The sequence below is a fragment of the Siphateles boraxobius genome, unplaced genomic scaffold (genome assembly GCF_051911475.1).
Source record: "Siphateles boraxobius isolate OS27281-9 unplaced genomic scaffold, OSU_SipBor_1 25, whole genome shotgun sequence".
Classification (NCBI taxonomy): domain Eukaryota; kingdom Metazoa; phylum Chordata; class Actinopteri; order Cypriniformes; family Leuciscidae; genus Siphateles; species Siphateles boraxobius.
In genome coordinates this window covers 4,598,562-4,617,910 of record NW_027508866.1, presented here as the reverse complement: position 1 = coordinate 4,617,910, position 19,349 = coordinate 4,598,562, and the positions used below count along the sequence as shown (strand labels likewise).

The window sequence follows — 19,349 nt, the reverse complement described above, 5'->3', positions numbered from 1 at the left end:
CTTTTTCCCTCTGCTCCAAAAATTGTGCATTTCTCATTCACACAGTTTACCACAAAAGGGAAAAGAGAAGCACAGATAGATATGATGCATAGTGAGCAGAAGACCCTGCAGGGGAACGACATCACGCTTGATCTCATTACTACTGAAGCGTACCACATGACCTCGGTTCAGATTCTCTCTTCATTTTGACTAATACTGGCCTTGCAACATGGAGTGTTAATCATGCAGTAATAAGAGCACAATATTGCATGCAGTATAATTATTGGAGACATGACTTTACAAAACCATTAAGCAATAATGTCATTCAGCACATTTAATTGAAGAATTTGAAAACTTTTGACCAGGATGAAGGATTTTTTCAGATTTTTTTCATTTCATTTAGTACTTTCCTTCGGTAGTATTAGAAGATACTTACATGTTTCCTGAAAGACAAATTAAGTACAATTTACCTTGATCTTCAAATTCAAAAACTTTTGATGCTTCTTATGCATGTTGTTTCCTCCTGAAGCACCTATTAATGTTTGAACCTTTTTTAATACTTGTGTTTGAGTCTCTCAATTGTCCTCAGTGTGAAAAGATGGATCTCAAAATCATACAGTCATTGCTGGAAAAGGGTTCCAATATGCAAAAGATGCTGAAAAACTGAGTTTGCAGGATTTTTTCTGAAGAACATTGAGCAGTTAAACTTTTGAACTGGGTCATTTTTATAAATTCAGCTATTTTTTGTCTTGTGGACTATATGTAAACACAGTTTATGTAAATCATCATATTCAGGACAGTACTAAATAAGGAAACACTTTACAATACGGGTGCACTAATAAGCATTAATTCATACTTAACTAATGCACAGATAATCATGAGTTAATGTATGATTCATGAAGAACTAAACCATTAATTAATGATTACTGCATCAGCAACTAATAAAGGGTCTATATGATTAATAGATTAAGTTATAAATGAATTGCTATTAATTAAACGTGTCATCATGTATTCATTCCTTAATAATATATTTTATTAACTAATAGTGTAAATTAATGTGTTAAATACCACAATTAGTCAAAGCTATGCACTTCAACTTCCAGTTGTCTGCTTTAATTAATCATTAGCTAATGATTTGCAAATCTATCATTATGTTATGACTTTACTTGTTGAGGCACATTACTATTAATTAATTGTTGAGGCACATGACTATTAATTAATTGTTAAGTAATATGTAATTATTTTGGTTTTGACATCCACACTATGGATTTCAATTTCCCGCCTTTTACAACCGGGATTCCACTGTGCCAGATGAATCACCGCATCCAACATTTCATGGAACAGGAGTGTGTCAGATAAGCTTGAGCTCTAGGATTTAAAGGAAGAACACTGAGAACATGCGGCCAAGCTCTGCTATTTCATAACACTGTGTCTAGACCAGACAAAGACACTAGAACCCATTGTAATCAGTGATACAACACTGGATGCGACACAATGCTACACGACACAACAAAAACCCAACAGTAAACTGATGCCTTACTCTATTTCTGACGTACTCCGAGCTCTTGCGCTACTTCTGTTATGAAGGACAAATGGACTTGCAATGGTCTGTCATGTCCAGTGTAGACAGCTGTAATGGTCTCGTCCAGTGTAGACAGCTGTAATGGTCTGTCATGTCCAGTGTAAACAGCTGTAATGGTCTGTCATGTCCAGTGTAAACAGCTGTAATGGTCTGTCATGTCCAGTGTAGACAGCTGTAATGGTCTGTCATGTCCAGTGTAGACAGCTGTAATGGTCTCGTCCAGTTTAAACACGGTGTAACAGTGTCAGTATTTCAGATTCTGGTGTCCTGATATTTGTGTGCGGCCCAACTTACCCATCCTTCAAACACTCTCTGACATTACACTCACTGCATGTGCAACTGCCCCACAGCCCTTTAGTGGGGATGACAAAACCCATAACCATAATGACATATTACTTAACAATTAGTTAATAGTCATGTGCCTCAACAAGTAAAGTCATAACATAATGATAGATTTGCAAATCATTAGCTAATAATTAATTAAAGCAGACAACTGGAAGTCGAAGTGCATAGCTTTGACTAATTGTGGTAATTAACACATTAATTTACACTTTTAGTTAATAAAATATGTTATTAAGGAATGAATACATGAGGACACATTTAATTAATAGCAATTCATTTATTACTTAATCTATTAATCATATAGACTCTTTATTAGTTGCTGATGCAGTAATCATTAATTAATGGTTTAGTTATTCATGAGTCATACATTAACTCATGATTATCTGTGCATTAGTTAAGTATGAATTAATGCTTATTAGTGCACCCGTATTGTAAAGTGTTACCCTAAATAAAATATAACATGCATAATATAATATACATATAACATGTAAAATAAAAGGTACTGGAAATGGTAGTATATATATATATAAATATATATATATAAATAAAACATTTATGGTCAAGTTAATTATTTGTATGAAAACAAAACAAGTGTTTCCCCAGTTAACAGTGTATTAGTGCTACAGGTTGTAGTGATAGCACTGATCACATGTGGAGACTGTGATGTGGATGAATGGACACCATTGGCTAGGGAAAAACTACTCAAATAGGCTTGATAATTGAGTGTCTGGTATAGAGGATTGCACTGGAAGTTGTCAGCGGTAGATCTGTGATGCCAAGAAGTAGGGCTGGGCGATATGGACAAAAATATTATCACAATATTCTTTTTCCATATCATACGATATCAATATTTATCCCGATAACCATTTACCATTAATGGGGAAGGAAATGCTTTTTACATTTTTGTTAGACCTTGAAATCAAACTGAAATTCAAATAGACGCCATGAAATCAAATTTAATACAAATTTATATAAACTTTGTTAAAGTTTCAAGGTATTCATCAAGCTGAATTTAAAATGCAATTTACAACATAACATTGCATTTACTGTACAACAGCACTGTGTACGTTTAAAACATGGATGTAGAAAGATTCTTGGTTGTATGATATTCCTTGTGGATTACAATTTAGTATACAGTGGTGATGTATTTCTGTCATAATTTCTTGAAGTTAAACCAAACTTTTAATTTGACGGTTTGTCGTGAAGATCTTTCAGTTTCAGTGTGTGTTTGATTTCCACAAATGAATCAGAGCAGCGTTCATGCCCTCGTATATTAAGACACTGTGAGTGTCACGTGTGTGTGAGTGTGTGTATCAGACTCAACTGTGCCGTTCATTTACACAGAGACACGCAGATTCACAGCGACATGTGCTGACTAGTGTCAGGATTTGTTTAGTCTTGTTTTAGGGTACGTTCACACGATAACGGTGAGCTAAAAACGAGATTTTTTTCTTTATACAGATGACAATGTTATCAAAACGATCCCCGTTCACATGGATCTGTGAAAACTACTAATAACGCTGTATTATGCATGCCGGATAAGTAGTTAGCAATGTCATTCTGTAAATAAAGACTACGACTATGCTTTTTTTACTACAGTGCGCTGTTGCTGTGCTTGCTTTTTTTAAACCTTTTCTCTCCTCATCGTCCTGTTGTCTTCAGCATTCCCCCAAAGCTATCAGTCTCTTGAGACGGTAGTTTTCCTCCATCTGCCTTCTAAGGGAAAAGATTAAAAGATCTACAAATGAAGAAAATGTACAAATTAAACTAGACATGACATGAAATGGATAAACTTGATCAATATTCAAAACATGATGGCTATAAATACACCGGAAACGAATGATAGCCTACAACAAGAGACAATCAAGACAGAAAAATAAAAGCACATGGCTTGAATCAAAATGAAACAATAAGAAAACCTGAAGATGTGTGACAATCGGATAGCAGATTACAATCCTGTCAAATTTGCCCCAAATGAAAAATATACGCAAGCATATTTGTGAGACAGTTTTGGCAATAGCAATGCTTCTGAGCTTCTGACCCAGATGAGAGGCAATGCTTGAGCTCTTTCACCACACAGCAGATTGAGCGCTGTGGTGACCTAGTTAAAAAGGGCTTTAAAGAGCAGTCATTCATCACATTAAATCATGCTTTTGTCAGACACAGGCATGTTCATAATGAAAAATGCATTGTCCCAGACTGACAATGCCGGCCTATTCCTTTTCTGATGCAAAGATGGACAAGCACACGTGCCGATCTGCTGCCTGAGATGCTTTCCTAACCTTCATCAGTTCTGTGCGAATGAAAGCGTGTTCATTAATGATGCATGACTTCACCAGCAGAAGCGCTCACGTCTTTGGAGATAGAGAAGCATGTTCTACATGTGACTGATCAGAATTGTTAGATCTCTTGGAATGTATTAGGAATAATATTTATTAAATACAACTTAAAGTCCCCCTGTGTGGTGTTTTAAATAAGTCCCCCTATGTGGTGTTTTAAATATGCTTTAAGACAAACCATGTGTAAATTCATAAGTCGACAGCATTGCTGAGTATTTTCTGCTTAAAACTGCAGTGAACCAAAGACAGTCTCAAAAACACGCTTTGAAATCGCTGGTGTTTCTGACGTCACAAACTACCTTGTAACCAATCAGATCAACGTGTGATCGTCAACGAGTGGATCTCTGAGTGAGTGAGTGAGTGGAGGCGGGGCTCATTTACATATTCATAGAACCGCGCATACTAAATGAGGCATGGGTGTCGTGTTACATTCAAGATATTTTAAGGCTATTTTAAATATGTAATATTGGTGATCAAAGATGAGATTTAAGGGATCAAGTTATTGACACAGGGACTTTAAAATCTAAAAGTTTTATTTTTAAATGAACTTTTTTTTCTTTGGTGCACTGATGAATCCTTCAAAGTAATCAGATTTTTTGAAACAGAAATGTTTATTGAAACTTATACAAAATCTATTAATAATAACAATGAGGTTTTTTTATTTATCAAATTTGATACATTATTCTTTTATGATACCAAAGATTATAGGTATACAAATACCTATAGAGTAATCACTCGTGTTACTATGAATGGGGGAAACTGCAGCACGTAATATGGCAGAAGTCCCGCCTTCTGAATAAAAGAGCCAATCAGCAGTTGGTAAAAGTCATTACATCACTGCAGCTGCCATTCGCATAGGCTTGACCAACCTGAAACATGCGCTTTTTTAATGCCATTTGAGTAAAAAAACCTCATTAATAAGGCAGTTCATGTCAGGTCTTATTGGTAGTTTCAAATATGAATTTTGTTGTACAGCTTTGGAGAATTTGATGTTTCCCCATTCAAAAAGCTAGGAGCTGCACTTACATGACTGAAATCCCTGCCCGAGAGGCGTTTCAAAGATGGTCACCGCGTGAAATTAATCACACTCAAAACAAGCAAAAATATCCAGTTTGGTATTGAATATTTCTATGGCTAAAATGTAAAATGAAATTTTGATGCTTGTAATGTAAATCAACAAGAACTTTATTACAGTATAGCAACTACTTACATAAAATACATATAATTTCAGTCGTCACTCTATATCTGCCAATAATAACATATGTCTTAGTGAGATGATATTTGAATGCTTAGTTTTATGATCAACTGTACTTTTAAAACATATAATGCAATACGTTGATGATTGAGAGATGAACAAATAAAACTTCCTCAAAAGCCTGATGATCATTTTTGAGACTCATGATTTTTCTCTGGATAATCAAGTAAACCAAAGCTGCTTCAGTCCAATAAGTGTTCATCTTGAAATATTACTAACAATATATAAGTTATTCTTACATTTACTTTATAAAAAATCAGTAAAGATTTCACAGCAAGGAAGATATGCGTACAATGACCTGAAGGGGAACATTTGTACAATTATACTAGAAGGCCTTTTACTTTGCTTCATCGGTCTTTAGTGCAACACATTTTTCAGCAAAGCACTTTTTTAGAGGCCTTAGAAATTTGCGTATCAAATATGATAGAGTATCCTTTATAGAGATACGAAAGAAAATAGGATTTAAATTTAATTTCAATGGGAAAATACTTAAAGATCGTTATAACGGTATAGCTTACATAAAATGCATATAAAAATCATTAGTCACTCTATATCTGCCAATTTCTTAGTAAGATGATATTTAATGCTTAGTTTTATGATCAAAGATCTGTAGTTTGAAAAGATGAAATGCATTGCAATACAATGATGATTAATAGCAGAATCTGTACAATCTGTGATAAATACCTCTTCTATTTCTCCATAGTGTCACAGCCAAGTGGTTTGGACGCAGATGAAGAATAATGAAATAATGTGAATGCCACCGGATCAGCTGCGAACACATCAGAGGAACACTGGTAAATTATATGAAGGAAACTACAGAAGAAATATAGACAATCGCAATAACTGGAGCAGATCCTTGTGTTTGAATACTGGACATAAACCTCAGATGACTGGGACAATAATGCAGCGTTTTGAATTTGCCTCCGATGACTAGCGGATACTACGAGATAATCATCTCCATGCTTCTGGGAGGAATAGAGACACAGGAGGATGTCAACAGAGGCAGAACGTCAAGCAGATGTCAAACTCACTGTTAAAAAGGAGTCCAGGAGAAAAGGTCAGTTCAGTGGCGGAGGTGCTAATGACATCAACTTTAAAGTCCCCCTGTGGTGAAAATCAAGATTTTAATGTTGTTTATATGTCTATGTGGTGTTTTTAATATGCTTTAAGAAAAAGTAATTACTCAACACCATTGCTGAGTATTTTCTCCTTAAAACTGCAGTGAACCAAAAACAGTATCAAAAACACGGTTTGAAATCGCTGGTGTTTCTGACGTCACAAACTACCTTGTAACCAATCACGTACATGCCGGCTTTGGCATACTGTATCATTAACAGCGAACTATTAGGGGAGTCTTGAGAGAAGCCAGGTTATCCCAGTATATTTTTCGGTTGATATGAAAAATCGGTTATATTAAGCAATATAGTCAAGTCAAGTCAAGTAACCTTTATTTATATAGCACTTTTTACAATGCAGATTGTTCCAAAGCAGCTTTACAGTGATAACAGGAAAATAATGTTGTTGTAATAATATTGTTAAATATAAGATTAAATATAGTGGTTGTATGATGTTATGCCTTTCTCCACTGATGTTATGAGTTGTTCAGAAGCGTTTCTGATGATTGTTAGAAGGCAGACTGAGATGGCGAACGGGAACATAGTTTGTGTAACATTAGCAACACATTATTAGCTGTTTAATAACATAATCACGAAAAAGGCTAATCATATTAATTATCGTTTTGTGTCCGACGTTGTAAACAGCGACACCATTGTGCAGCGTTTACCTCAGTAAGTTGGCCGAGTGGAGGCGGGGCTAATTAGCATATGAATGATTCCGCATATACTAAATGCGGTAAGGGTGTAGAGTTGCATTCAATCTAGTTTAAGGCATGAAGATTTTTTTTCACATGAAAAAACGTTTAAATATGTCATTTTGGTGATCAAAGATAAGTTTTAAGCGATAAAATCATTGACTACAGGGGGACTTTAAGAATTTCTTTAATGTCCTTGTGCAAACATTGTGCTACCACAGTCTCTTGTCTTTCCTTTCATTATCAATTAAAGCAAACATTCCAAACTCACTGTTTATTATCTACAAATATTTCTCACCATATTTGCCATTATTTAAATAATTTTCTCATCCTTTAATATTATTGTACACAGATTTTTGTATAAATCATTTTATAGAAAATACCAAATACTGGCATTATTTCCTCACCTCTATGTCGTTTAAAACGACAGAGGTGAGTTTTGCTGCACCTCAAAGATAAAAAACATTTTACTCTACTATTTCACAATAATTTACATTGTTCTGGCAATTATAGTCTGGAAAGCCAATAAAATCATCTCCTCATTAAGATCTGGACTGAACAATACGTCTCAGGTTACGACTGGTTTCCTGAGAAGGGGAACGGGACACTGCATCTTGCATTGACGCTATGGGAAAAGGCCCTCACCGTGACCGGTGACTGAAGCATGTGTGAAAACATGGCAAATATTATTGGCTGATGACAGTCCATGATGTCATTAGTAGAGTGCCTGTGAGGATAAGAAGGAGCCTATGATTCACGTCATCAACTTGTCTGAAGGAGACGTGAATGGAAACGAGACAGTGTTAGCCTAGAATGCCTTCACACACGCTATTCACAAACAGCTCCTGAAGACAAAAAAGCTGATGACGTATATCAGGCGCCCTCATATAGAGGGTATGCATGTGACGTCACTAAAACAGAAAAGAGCATTGAGATTGACTGTTCAACTATATTTGACAAGAAATCTGAGGAATATATTTACAGACTGCTGAAAGCTAGAGAACAGAGAAGCAAATGGATTCGCTGCAATTCACAGAAACAACTGGATCCAGGCAGAGAAAGGTGTATTTACAGTTATCATTTTGTGTCAATATGTCAATAAATATTTTCCATTGAATATTCTGCATAATTGGATGTTTTTAAATAAACACTGACAAAAAACTACACAAGTTTTAGGGCGTGACGATATGATGGTATATATAACATTGATATAAGTGATCACTCAGGTTTAGACCTACCTATATTGTATTTATATCAAGCGTTTACAGACAAATTTGCTTTATGTATTTCCCCGGCGTTGAAATCAGGCACATTTAAATATCAGGAAACACAATTCCTGGCTGCATGTCAATATCCATGGATCACTGGACCTTTTTAAGTTGTAAGGAACACTATATCGAGTTCGACCTTTAGTTTAAACTGATAACTGTTTGTTTTACTGGCGTTTCAGTTTCCCCTGTTAAATCACGTAGCAGCTCTTCTGCCACTCAGTCCGGCTGAGGGAAAGTGACGTCAATGCATTCCCTCTATACTCACTATACTCTAATGACGTCATGGACTGTCGTCGGCCAATGATATTTGGCATGTTTTCACAGGTGCTTCAGACACCGGTCATGCTGAGGACGTTCCTCGTTGCGTCAATACAAGATGCAGTGTTGAGTGCCACTTTGAAATGGAACATATGACGATTAGTTGTTAGCTGTCATGTTTTGATATTGTCTCTGATGAGAGATTTAGTATATCTGTGTCCTGCTCTCACTGCCCATAAATGATAAATGAAATTGCCTCATCCTTGAATTTTTCCATCTCCATAGCAACTGCAGCTCACCAACAAAAATCCATGTGAAAACTGATTCTCAAACACAGCTGTCATGCAAGCTATTCAAACACACACATAGTAACGTATGGCAGATGTCAAACTTTTATTAAATGAACACGGCCTGTGAAATAATGGCAACAGATATATGGGATTCTGGGCTGAGCACACTGAGACACTTTCATCAGTGTTCTTTAAACGTACGATACAAAATCTTGTTGACTGCAATGCACTTGAAAAATGAGTGAAACATTTCTACTACTAAGTGGTAGTTTTTTTCATCATTAGTATAAATTGTGAAGAATTGTGTTTATTAATTCCAAAGTGCCATATGAATGAAAAAGGTTTTATAAAATTAGATATTATATTCACACTGCTCTTTTCCATACAATGAAATTCCATACAATGATTCTATTTTATTGTCTTATATTTTATTATTTAAATTATAATGTTGGTAATATTTATGATATTCATGTTTTCAGTAAAGCACTTTATAAAGTGTTTTAAAAGGTGCTATATCCATAACACTTACATTGTAGAGCAGAAGTCACCAATTAGTGGATTGTGGTCTAAATCCGGCCCCTAGACCAGGGCTGGCAAACACCGGCCCTCGACATCCACTTTCCTGCAGAGTTCAGCTCCAGCCCTAGTTAGACAGACGCATATGAATATCTATATCTGCAATAGACTTCAGCAGATGATTTTGCTCATCTAAGACAAAACACAAGAGAAAGGCATCAGCTAAGTAACCATAGTTTAAAACCCTGTAATACTGAGTTAATACATATAAAAACACAAACCATCACATTCAAAACTGTGAAAGGTTATCTCGTTTCTTCGGGAATTTAAATCTCTGTGGTTTTTACAACAGGAATATATCTATGCATACCTATGCATTCTCACACTGTAATGGCTAATATTGCCCACAACCCATTGCAAGGCAGGTGTGTTTGATCAGGGTTAGAGCTAAACTCTAAAAGAAAACTAAAAGTGCGAATCAGTCCTCATGAATTAATATTTATTTATGCAACCAGTCTTGTGTCCAGATGTACACCATGTCAGTTGATGACCTCTTCATCCTGAGCATCCTTTGATCAAATCAGAATATCGGACAACAATCTCCCATTCATTTATTTATTTATTGATCAATTCCGTTGCTTGCAAAGTCAGTGAATGCGGTAGAGGCATAATGCCTAATATTGATTAAAATTAAAGTCCCCCTATTATGCTATTTTAAATTATCCTACTGTTGTTTTGGAGTCTCCTTCAACAGGTTTACATGCATCAAAGATAAAAAATAAAAAAAAATCTTTAATTTTCTCATAATACATTGCACATCACCACATTTTTCAATGATTCTCAAACAACTCCATGGATGAATCAGTCTCTCCAAATCCCTCCTTTCTGAGAGCTACTCTGCTCTGATTGGTCAGATGGCACAGTCTGTTGTGATTGTTCTACTCTGCTCTGATTGGTCAGATGGCCCAGTCTGTTGTGATTGGTTGATCGCTTACAGCGCATGTTGGAAACAACACCCATAGACCTTTCTCACAACTTCCGTATTTGTGACTGGAAATACGCAATCGTCCTGGAAATCTTCTTCCTCCCCGATCAGGGCAATAGGTAAACAAATGGCGCAAGCAACGAGCAAGAGTCATTGTAGCGTACCGGACTGTTGTAGTCATAGATATCCACCATAATAAAGGCTAACTACTGATATCTTTGGTTGTTGTTATTCACAAAAGCAGCCATATCTGTCATTTCATTCCTTCCCTGTTGATAGTGAAGTTAGACGGAAATGGATTCAGGCTATCCGGCGGGATGAAGGACCAAACTTTACGATTAAAAACGGGAGCACTTAACATTATTGTTGCTACACACAAGACGTTCACTTGGACAACCATAGACCGAACAAATTGATACCATAATGCTTCATTAAAAGCAGACTATAATGCTTTAGTAAGATAATATATATCCTCTATAATATACATACATTATGTCTAAGTAGACACATTACATTTACTTGAGTATTTCTTTTGAGAAATTGTCCTTTTAAGAGTAGATTTAAATGTGGGTACTTTGACTTTAACTCGAGTAAATTTCTAATGAAAAGCTGTACTTTTACTTTGTTACGTTCCTCTCGTTACTTTATTTTTAATGCAATACATGTTGTTAAATGCGTAGTTCATTCCAAGCGCGCTGTATCTTTTTTATGGGCATGAGCGATGCTCAATTCACAAATGAATCACTCTTTTGAGTCGATTCTGTTCAAAGACTTCATCAAACAAGTTGGCAGATCTGTCTAAGTCGGTTCGCGAATCAATTCTGTTCAGTTCCTCACGCACTGAATCGTCTGAAGCGCTTTCAATTCACACTCGACTCGGAGTCGTAACAGGAAGATTTAAGAACATCAAGAGCGTTGGATGAAGTGGCCGTGGACCTACAGTCTAGTGAAGGCAAATCTGCAAATGCATCATATTTTTGCCAGCGATGGAGATCTTTATCAGTTGAACATCTTCGTATGCTGTATGTGAATGAATGATTCCACAGGACGATACATTCGATTTGTAAAAACTTGTACCCTTTATTTTTTTCTTTTCTTTTTGGTGACGGAGTTTTGTAAATGTAATATCTGGGAAATCCGTTAGCGAAGATGTGTAGATTCTCTGATCCATTTTCTGTTTTTCTGATGTGTTGACGCTTGAGAGGAACTCCGCTTCCACAATGATTACGTATTTTTTAACCATGCAGTTTTTAACCAGTTTTTAACCACAGGTGCGCGATGATGCTGTGTGTGCTATAGAAACACCCGTTTTCTGCTTGCTTCCAATTCCTCAAACACACACACACCAATTGAACCTTCCATAAAATAATATTTCATAAAGTTTGGAAAGGTTGAAGCGAATTACAAGGACATTCGCGGGCTTCGTTGCACAGGATATGCGCTGTGAGAAAGCTCATGCTTGATGTTACTCCTGCAGTGTGTTGTCTCGCCCACCTGTATTTTCTTTACACATGCTCTATGAAAGCCTAATTTATGTCGTTTGGAATGCAGTGGGCTTGATATAATTTATTTTAATTTATAGTATATTAAAATTATGAAACTCACTGACAGGGGGCTGCTTTCAATTTCAAATAATCACGTGCGCTTCTCTAAAGAGCGACTTTGTGTTGTTTAATGTACTTGAGTTTAAAAATGCTTTTAGGATGTGAAATTAATGTAAACACATTCAGTTATATCTTTATAAACAGACAGGACAAACCACATCTTATATTTCAAAAGAGATCCGTGCGTTATTGTGAACGCAGCTTATCGGATCTCACGCTGTCTATGATGCCACCAGTAATAATCAAATAACAGTAAAGCTGAAAACATGATTTTATGTCCTAACTTTTTTTTAGAGCCCAGCTGATTGGTTATAAAACAGTGCTGAATATTCTGCATTGAATATGAGGCATATCTGGTAATTTGTCTCTTGGGGGTTTAAAAAGGTCAATGAGTTTCTGTGTCAGGCCTCCAAAAACTAAACAGCCTGTTGACAGATTGGGGCGTCTAGAGAGTGTCTTCCTCCTCCCCATATGCTGCCATCTGTCCTACTCTCACAGAACTGTCGAACAGTTGATGGCTGACACATGGTCCTCTAGGAGAGTCACTGATCTACTTTCACTGTGGAAGTGGAACCAATAGGATTATGCATTATCATGTGAGCATAGAACAAAATATTTCAAACCGTAGCACAATATGGATGAATCACATAATTGTGTTTGCTTGAAACTAATGTTAATAACAATGGTCTTGTTAAAAACAAGACAATGGTTTGAATTGTCCTAAAATAAGCTATATTTTCTTTGTTTTTATTTATGGAGAAAATATGGCCCTGGCATTTCTTCATTAGGTTTACCTATATGTTCTGATCTTAATAAATGTATCTCATGTTTAATTGATGGGTTTTAGTTTTAGTGTTGAGCAGGTTTAGAAAAAAAAGTCATAAAAAAGATATATGGAAAGACATGACCAAAAAAAGAGCATATTTAAAGCATGTTTGATATATATCCACATATGTTCCACTGGCACAGCTACAGCTATATCCTTTGTCAGCTCAGTTTTACCCTTCCATGTTTGCCATGTTATTTATTTATTTTTCTCTACATGCTGCAGCTGTGCCCTAAATTAAAATTGGGTTTTATTCATATTTGGTTTGGAACTACACGAAAATGAGTAAATAATGACAGCATTTATATTCTTGGGCAAATTGGGCAAAATTTCAATATATCTAGAACTGTCTGTCTTTCTGCACTTTCCTTCCAGCTGTTTATCTCCCAACAGCTGTAGTGCATTCAGATGAATCTCTCAATGCATTAAATTACTTTTCACAGTGAAGTAGCTCAGCAACACCAGCAGCTAAAAAGGCTGCTTTACTGTGCTAGAGATGCATTTATTATTATATTTCTCAGCAGATTTTCAAAGACACCGCTCTGGAGCATCACCATGCAACTCGTGTTTCATTGTGATTCATCACTCCACACACAACTTCCCATAATTTGCCAAAAACTTAATTCTGTCTTTAAGCCAGTTCACACCGCACAGACAAACTCCAAGAAAGATCTTTGTTGGGTTTTGCTGGATCAGTGTGTTACCCCCTGTCGGTGTCTGTTGGCATTGGTTAGGGTTTGTTTTCACCCGACTGACCATGTTCAATCAGTGTTTGACAGTGTCTGTTAGGGCAGTGTGAACATGACAGTTATTTCTCATAAAATTATAGATCCAACAGCCAACTAGTTTGTTGGTGTTTGTTGCCGTTTGTCTGTGCAGTGTGAATTTGCCTTTTGATGTTTTGATAATTTAGATGTTGTAGATAATTTCCTGACTTATAATTTGTGGTTTAGACACTTAAAAGCTTAGTGTTGAGCCATTTTGGGCCTGGTCCATTTGCTTTTGCCCAGGAGAAAGTGTGTGTGTGTGTATAAATATAGTATCTTATCAATGAAAAGACATTCTCGTGTCTCTTAAAAGACACGAGTAGACATATGTACAACCTTTGACATTGTATGAATCTGAAAAATCTGGTGTATTATATGAATTAATGGAAGAAAAACTGTAAAGGCCATGTTTTGTCTGGAGTAAATTCCATTCAATTATCTTTGAGTTATCTTTTGATTATTACACGGCTCTGTGGAATAATTGATTCTGACTGGTCAATTGCGTATGCTATTCTCCGATAACAACTGGTAAAAACTGATAACACAGGCTTTTCTGGTTAACTGAAGTCGTTGCTTTACGCTTGCAATGAAGATTATTACTCGTGAAAGTTTTGCGTTTGGTGAGCTAATTAAAAAAATTAAAACTCAAATCAATATTTTGTGTACAGTTATTTAATTATGCCATCCATTATCGTGGACTCGCTCTCTCTTGTTTCATACAAACGCAGCTGCTGTCCTTTTGCAACAATTGTTTTGTACACTGTTGGATTATAAGATAACAAACAGGTACGATTTTAAAACAGTTTAACCTGAAATCAATATCTCTTACCCCCTATAATTATTTATGTTGTGAAATAATGTGTAATAAGTGGTATGACTGTATACCGTATACCTTGAATGTCTGTCTAGTTTGAACTTGCCGCTGAAACTGCTCTCTCTGCGGAAGCTTTGCGTTCAAAGCCCTAATAAAATATTTACACTCAGTACCAATACTTACCAATATTTCGTGTCTAATTATTTACTTATGTGGCAAGTAGCCATGTAATAAGCGGGATAATGTACATCCAGCCGGTTGTTATCGCAGAATAAACCCCCTTCAGTGTGAAGCGAGACCTGATCCTGATCACCCTGTCTGGGGTTATTCTGCGATAACAACCGGCTATATTTACATTATCCCTTACTTAACTGTACTGGACCAATTTGGTAAGCAGTTAGTAGAACTTGTTGCATTAAATATGTTTGTAAATCCATTAGATACAGTTATGGTAATAACAATTTTTTTAATTCAATTGCCTGCTGCTGCTGCTACTAGTAAGCTTGTTTCCACACAGAGTATGGAAATAAAGAGTATATTATACAGTCAGAGTTGCGTGATATACAGTCGCAATTATGTGTTATAAAGTCAGAATTGTGAGATAAAAAGTCGCAATTTTTTATTTTGTGGCGGAAACAAGCTTTCATGCTTCTGATTGCTTTTAGATGGAAAAGCTGTCTATAAAGGCTGGTCTAGGGTCAGTTTTCTCCGTACTAAAAGAATGTTGGCAAAATTCTGGTGTTTTGAGCGGTGAGGGGATTCTGGGTTCTACACACGCGCACATCCTTTCGTTATAGTAAGCAGTTATAAATAAGACATTCATTGTGCATCAACATCACTGATCATAATGGAACTTTGTGAGATTGCGATGATGTTGTATAACCACTTTTTCATGATAACAAAATGAGCGATCATTGCGAGCTTTCTGCCATGTCCTGCCAAACAGTATCAAAATATAAAATAGTATAACCAACCATTAGAGAAGAGATCAAAATACTAAAGAAAACAGGTAGGTTTTTAACAGAGACTTGAAGAAAGACAGGGTATGGGCCGTTCTAATCTCTAGAGGCAGGGTTTTCTAGAGTCGTGGCCCTGCCACCGCAAATGCACGCTGCCCTCTACGCTTGTGTAACGCGAGGTACTACCAGCAGAGCTTGGTCTGGATCTTAGACTTCTGGAAGGAGTGTAGGGGTGAACAAGTTCAGAGAGTTAGGCAGGACCTAAGTTATGAAGAGATTTAAAAACAAAGAGTAGAATTTTGAAATGTATTGTCTGTCGAACTGGCAGCCAATGTAGGGATTTGAGAATCGGAGAGATGTGGTCATATTTGCAACACTTATGTAGAAGTCTGGCCGCAGCATTTTGGACTAACTCAGCGGTTCTCAAAGTGTGGGGTGCGCCCCACTGGTGGGGAATGGAGACGTGACAGGTGGGGCGTGCCAAACGGGAGGGAATTTTCCTTTTTATGCCTTTATATCTTTATTCGTTGATGGCGAGTCCGCATCGTCAACTTCATCTTTGCAGCGAAACAGAAAACACCAGTTTATTAATAAACAATTAAATGTGTCCTTGCTATTTTTTACACATTCATCATAATCATTACTTTTGCCGGTTCTTTGTGGCAAGCTTTATGCGTGCGTTCGTGTGTTTGAGTGCGGCTATATAACGCTCATTATCCTGTATAACCTATTTAAGTAATTAAATCAATATAATAGGGCGATTTGTCCACTAATGACAACTACTAGTCGACTAGAAAAAAACTTTAGTCGGAGACAGCCCTTATTCCACATATTTTCAAACCAGCAGGCCATTCTATGTTGAGCAAGCGACACTGAGCGGAATGAGCGAGCGGAGGAATATTCAAAAATGTGCTCTCCGCTCACATGCTCTGATCGGAACACAGGAATATTAAAATAATTAATCATTAGTTTATATCTTATACACTGCCCATCATTTTAATCCCATATCAAACACAGTATGTTATGTCTATTTTAATATATATGTATGTATAATACACACTCACCTAAAGGATTATTAGGAACACCTGTTCAATTTCTCATTAATGCAATTATCTAATCAACCAATCACATGGCAGTTGCTTCAATGCATTTAGGGGTGTGGTCCTGGTCAAAACAATCTCCTGAACTCCAAACTGAATGTCAGTATGGGAAAGAAAGGTGATTTAAGCAATTTTGAGCGTGGCATGGTTGTTGGTGCATGTAGTATTTCACAATCTGCTCAGTTACTGGGATTTTCACGCACAACCATTTCTAGGGTTTATAAAGAATGGTGTGAAAAGGGAAAAACATCCAGTATGCGGCAGTCCTGTGGGCGAAAATGCCTTATTGATGCTAGAGGTCAGAGGAGAATGGGCCGACTGATTCAAGCTGATAGAAGAGCAACTTTGACTGAAATAACCACTCGTTACAACCGAGGTATGCAGCAAAGCATTTGTGAAGCCACAACACGCACAACCTTGAGGCGGATGGGCTACAACAGCAGAAGACCCCACCGGGTACCACTCATCTCCACTACAAATAGGAAAAAGAGGCTACAATTTGCAAGAGCTCACCAAAATTGGACAGTTGAAGACTGGAAAAATGTTGCCTGGTCTGATGAGTCTCGATTTCTGTTGAGACATTCAGATGGTAGAGTCAGAATTTGGCGTAAACAGAATGAGAACATGGATCCATCATGCATTGTTACCACTGTGCAGGCTGGTGGTGGTGGTGTAATGGTGTGGGGGATGTTTTCTTGGCACACTTTAGGCCCCTTAGTGCCAATTGGGCATCGTTTAAATGCCACGTCCTACCTGAGCATTGTTTCTGACCATGTCCATCCCTTTATGGCCACCATGTACCCATCCTCTGATGGCTACTTCCAGCAGGATAATGCACCATGTCACAAAGCTCGAATCATTTCAAATTGGTTTCTTGAACATGACAATGAGTTCACTGTAATAAAATGGCCCCCACAGTCACCAGATCTCAACCCAATAGAGCATCTTTGGGATGTGGTGGAACGGGTGCTTCGTGCCCTGGATGTGCATCCCACAAATCTCCATCAACTGCAAGATGCTATCCTATCAATATGGGCCAACATTTCTAAAGAATGCTTTCAGCACCTTGTTGAATCGATGCCACGTATAATTAAGGCAGTTCTGAAGGCGAAAGGGGGTCAAACACAGTATTAGTATGGTGTTCCTAATAATCCTTTAGGTGAGTGTATATTGCAGCCTATTCTTGTTTTTAATCGTAAGGGACCCAGACCAACTCACAAGGGCAAAAGAAAGAATATATTCAATAAAACAACAATAAAACATCCTCAGAAAAATCTTATCGACATTAAAATTGCGAAGTTTACGATAAAAAAAACATGTGTTGATGTGATTTCTTACAGACAGCGTCAACCTGTGGCTCGAAGGTGAGTTTGTCATCGATTATAATACCAAGGTATTTGTATTGCTTCACCACTTCTATAGCTTGATCATTAATGATGGTAGAAGAGAGGGTGGGGGGGTTCTTTCTAAAATCCATCAGCATTTCTTTTAGTTTTTGCCCCGTTAATGTTAATAAAAGACGACTTGAACCACTCTGTAAAATCATTTAAAATTGCGCCATGCTCAGGGTCATCGTGCATCAGCAGCGACACTATTACCGAGTTGTCAGCAAACTTAATGATATGACACCTGGTTTGCTGGCTTTGGCATGCATTTGTATATAAAATAAATAAGATCGGACGCAGCCCTGGGGGTAACCGGTGGAGGAAAAGAGGACATCGGATAAAATGCTATTCACTCTCAAAGTTAAAGAATAATTAAAAAATGTATCAACCAACAGATAAGACAAGGATCGATATTAAAAGTACTCTTTAAAATCCCTGCTAAAATATGTGGTTGGATGCAATTAAAAGCTGAAGAAAAGTCAATAAAAAGCAGCCGCACAAAGCTCTTTGCACTCGCAAGATGGGTATAGATCAAGTTAAAAAGAGTACATGCTGCATCTTCCACTCCCTGGTTAGGTCTGTAGGCAAATTGAAATGGATCCAGTAGATCCTGGACAGAGTTCAAAAGTTCCTCCTTCACGATCTTCTCTAACATCTTCATAGTTAGGAACGTGAGCGCCACCGGCCTAAAGTCACTAAGAGACTCTGGAGCTTTATTTTTAGGCACCGGAACAATAATTGAGTCTTTCCAAATGCGAGGAACGGTGTGGAGATGTAAGGACATTTTGAAAATAAAATAAAAAATGTCTGCCAGCTGTTCAGCACAGTTCTTTAATATACAACCTCCAATGCCGTCGGGGCCGGGACTTTTCCTTTCTTTTATACCTCTGAACTTTGTCCTTATTATTAAGTTTTGCAAGCTTAATTTCCTTTTCAGCTTGTTTTTGAAGTACTCTGTATTGAGTAATGTTACCTTGGTTGAAGCTAATATTTCATTGATTAATTATGCTTTTGACAGATTTGGAGACCCATGGTTTATTATTTGGATATATGGAAATGGATTTACGAGGGATGGCTAAGTTCTCACAGAAGGTGATGGATTCGGAAACAGTCTCTGTGAGCTCATCAATGTCCTTACATTCGTTTTTGAATAGATCCCAGTCAGTGCAGCCGTAGCATTCCTGTAGACACTGGATTGAGTCCTCTGACCAAACCGGAACAAACTTTTACTCCGGCTTGTTTCTCTTCAGTACCGGTTTGTAAGACA

General features: G+C 37.1%; 1 protein-coding gene across 3 annotated transcripts in view; it reads left to right on the top strand.

Moving 5' to 3' along the window:
• Positions 1-19,349, top strand: part of dab1b (DAB adaptor protein 1b) — a 92,503-nt gene that overhangs the window by 28,908 nt on the left and 44,246 nt on the right. For all 3 annotated transcript variants that reach the window (XM_077242092.1, XM_077242094.1, XM_077242093.1), the window contains exon 2: positions 6,201-6,554. In XM_077242092.1, coding sequence (XP_077098207.1) covers positions 6,488-6,554 — 67 coding nt within the window. In that variant the 5' untranslated portion in view covers positions 6,201-6,487. The remainder of the gene's footprint in view (positions 1-6,200; positions 6,555-19,349) is intronic.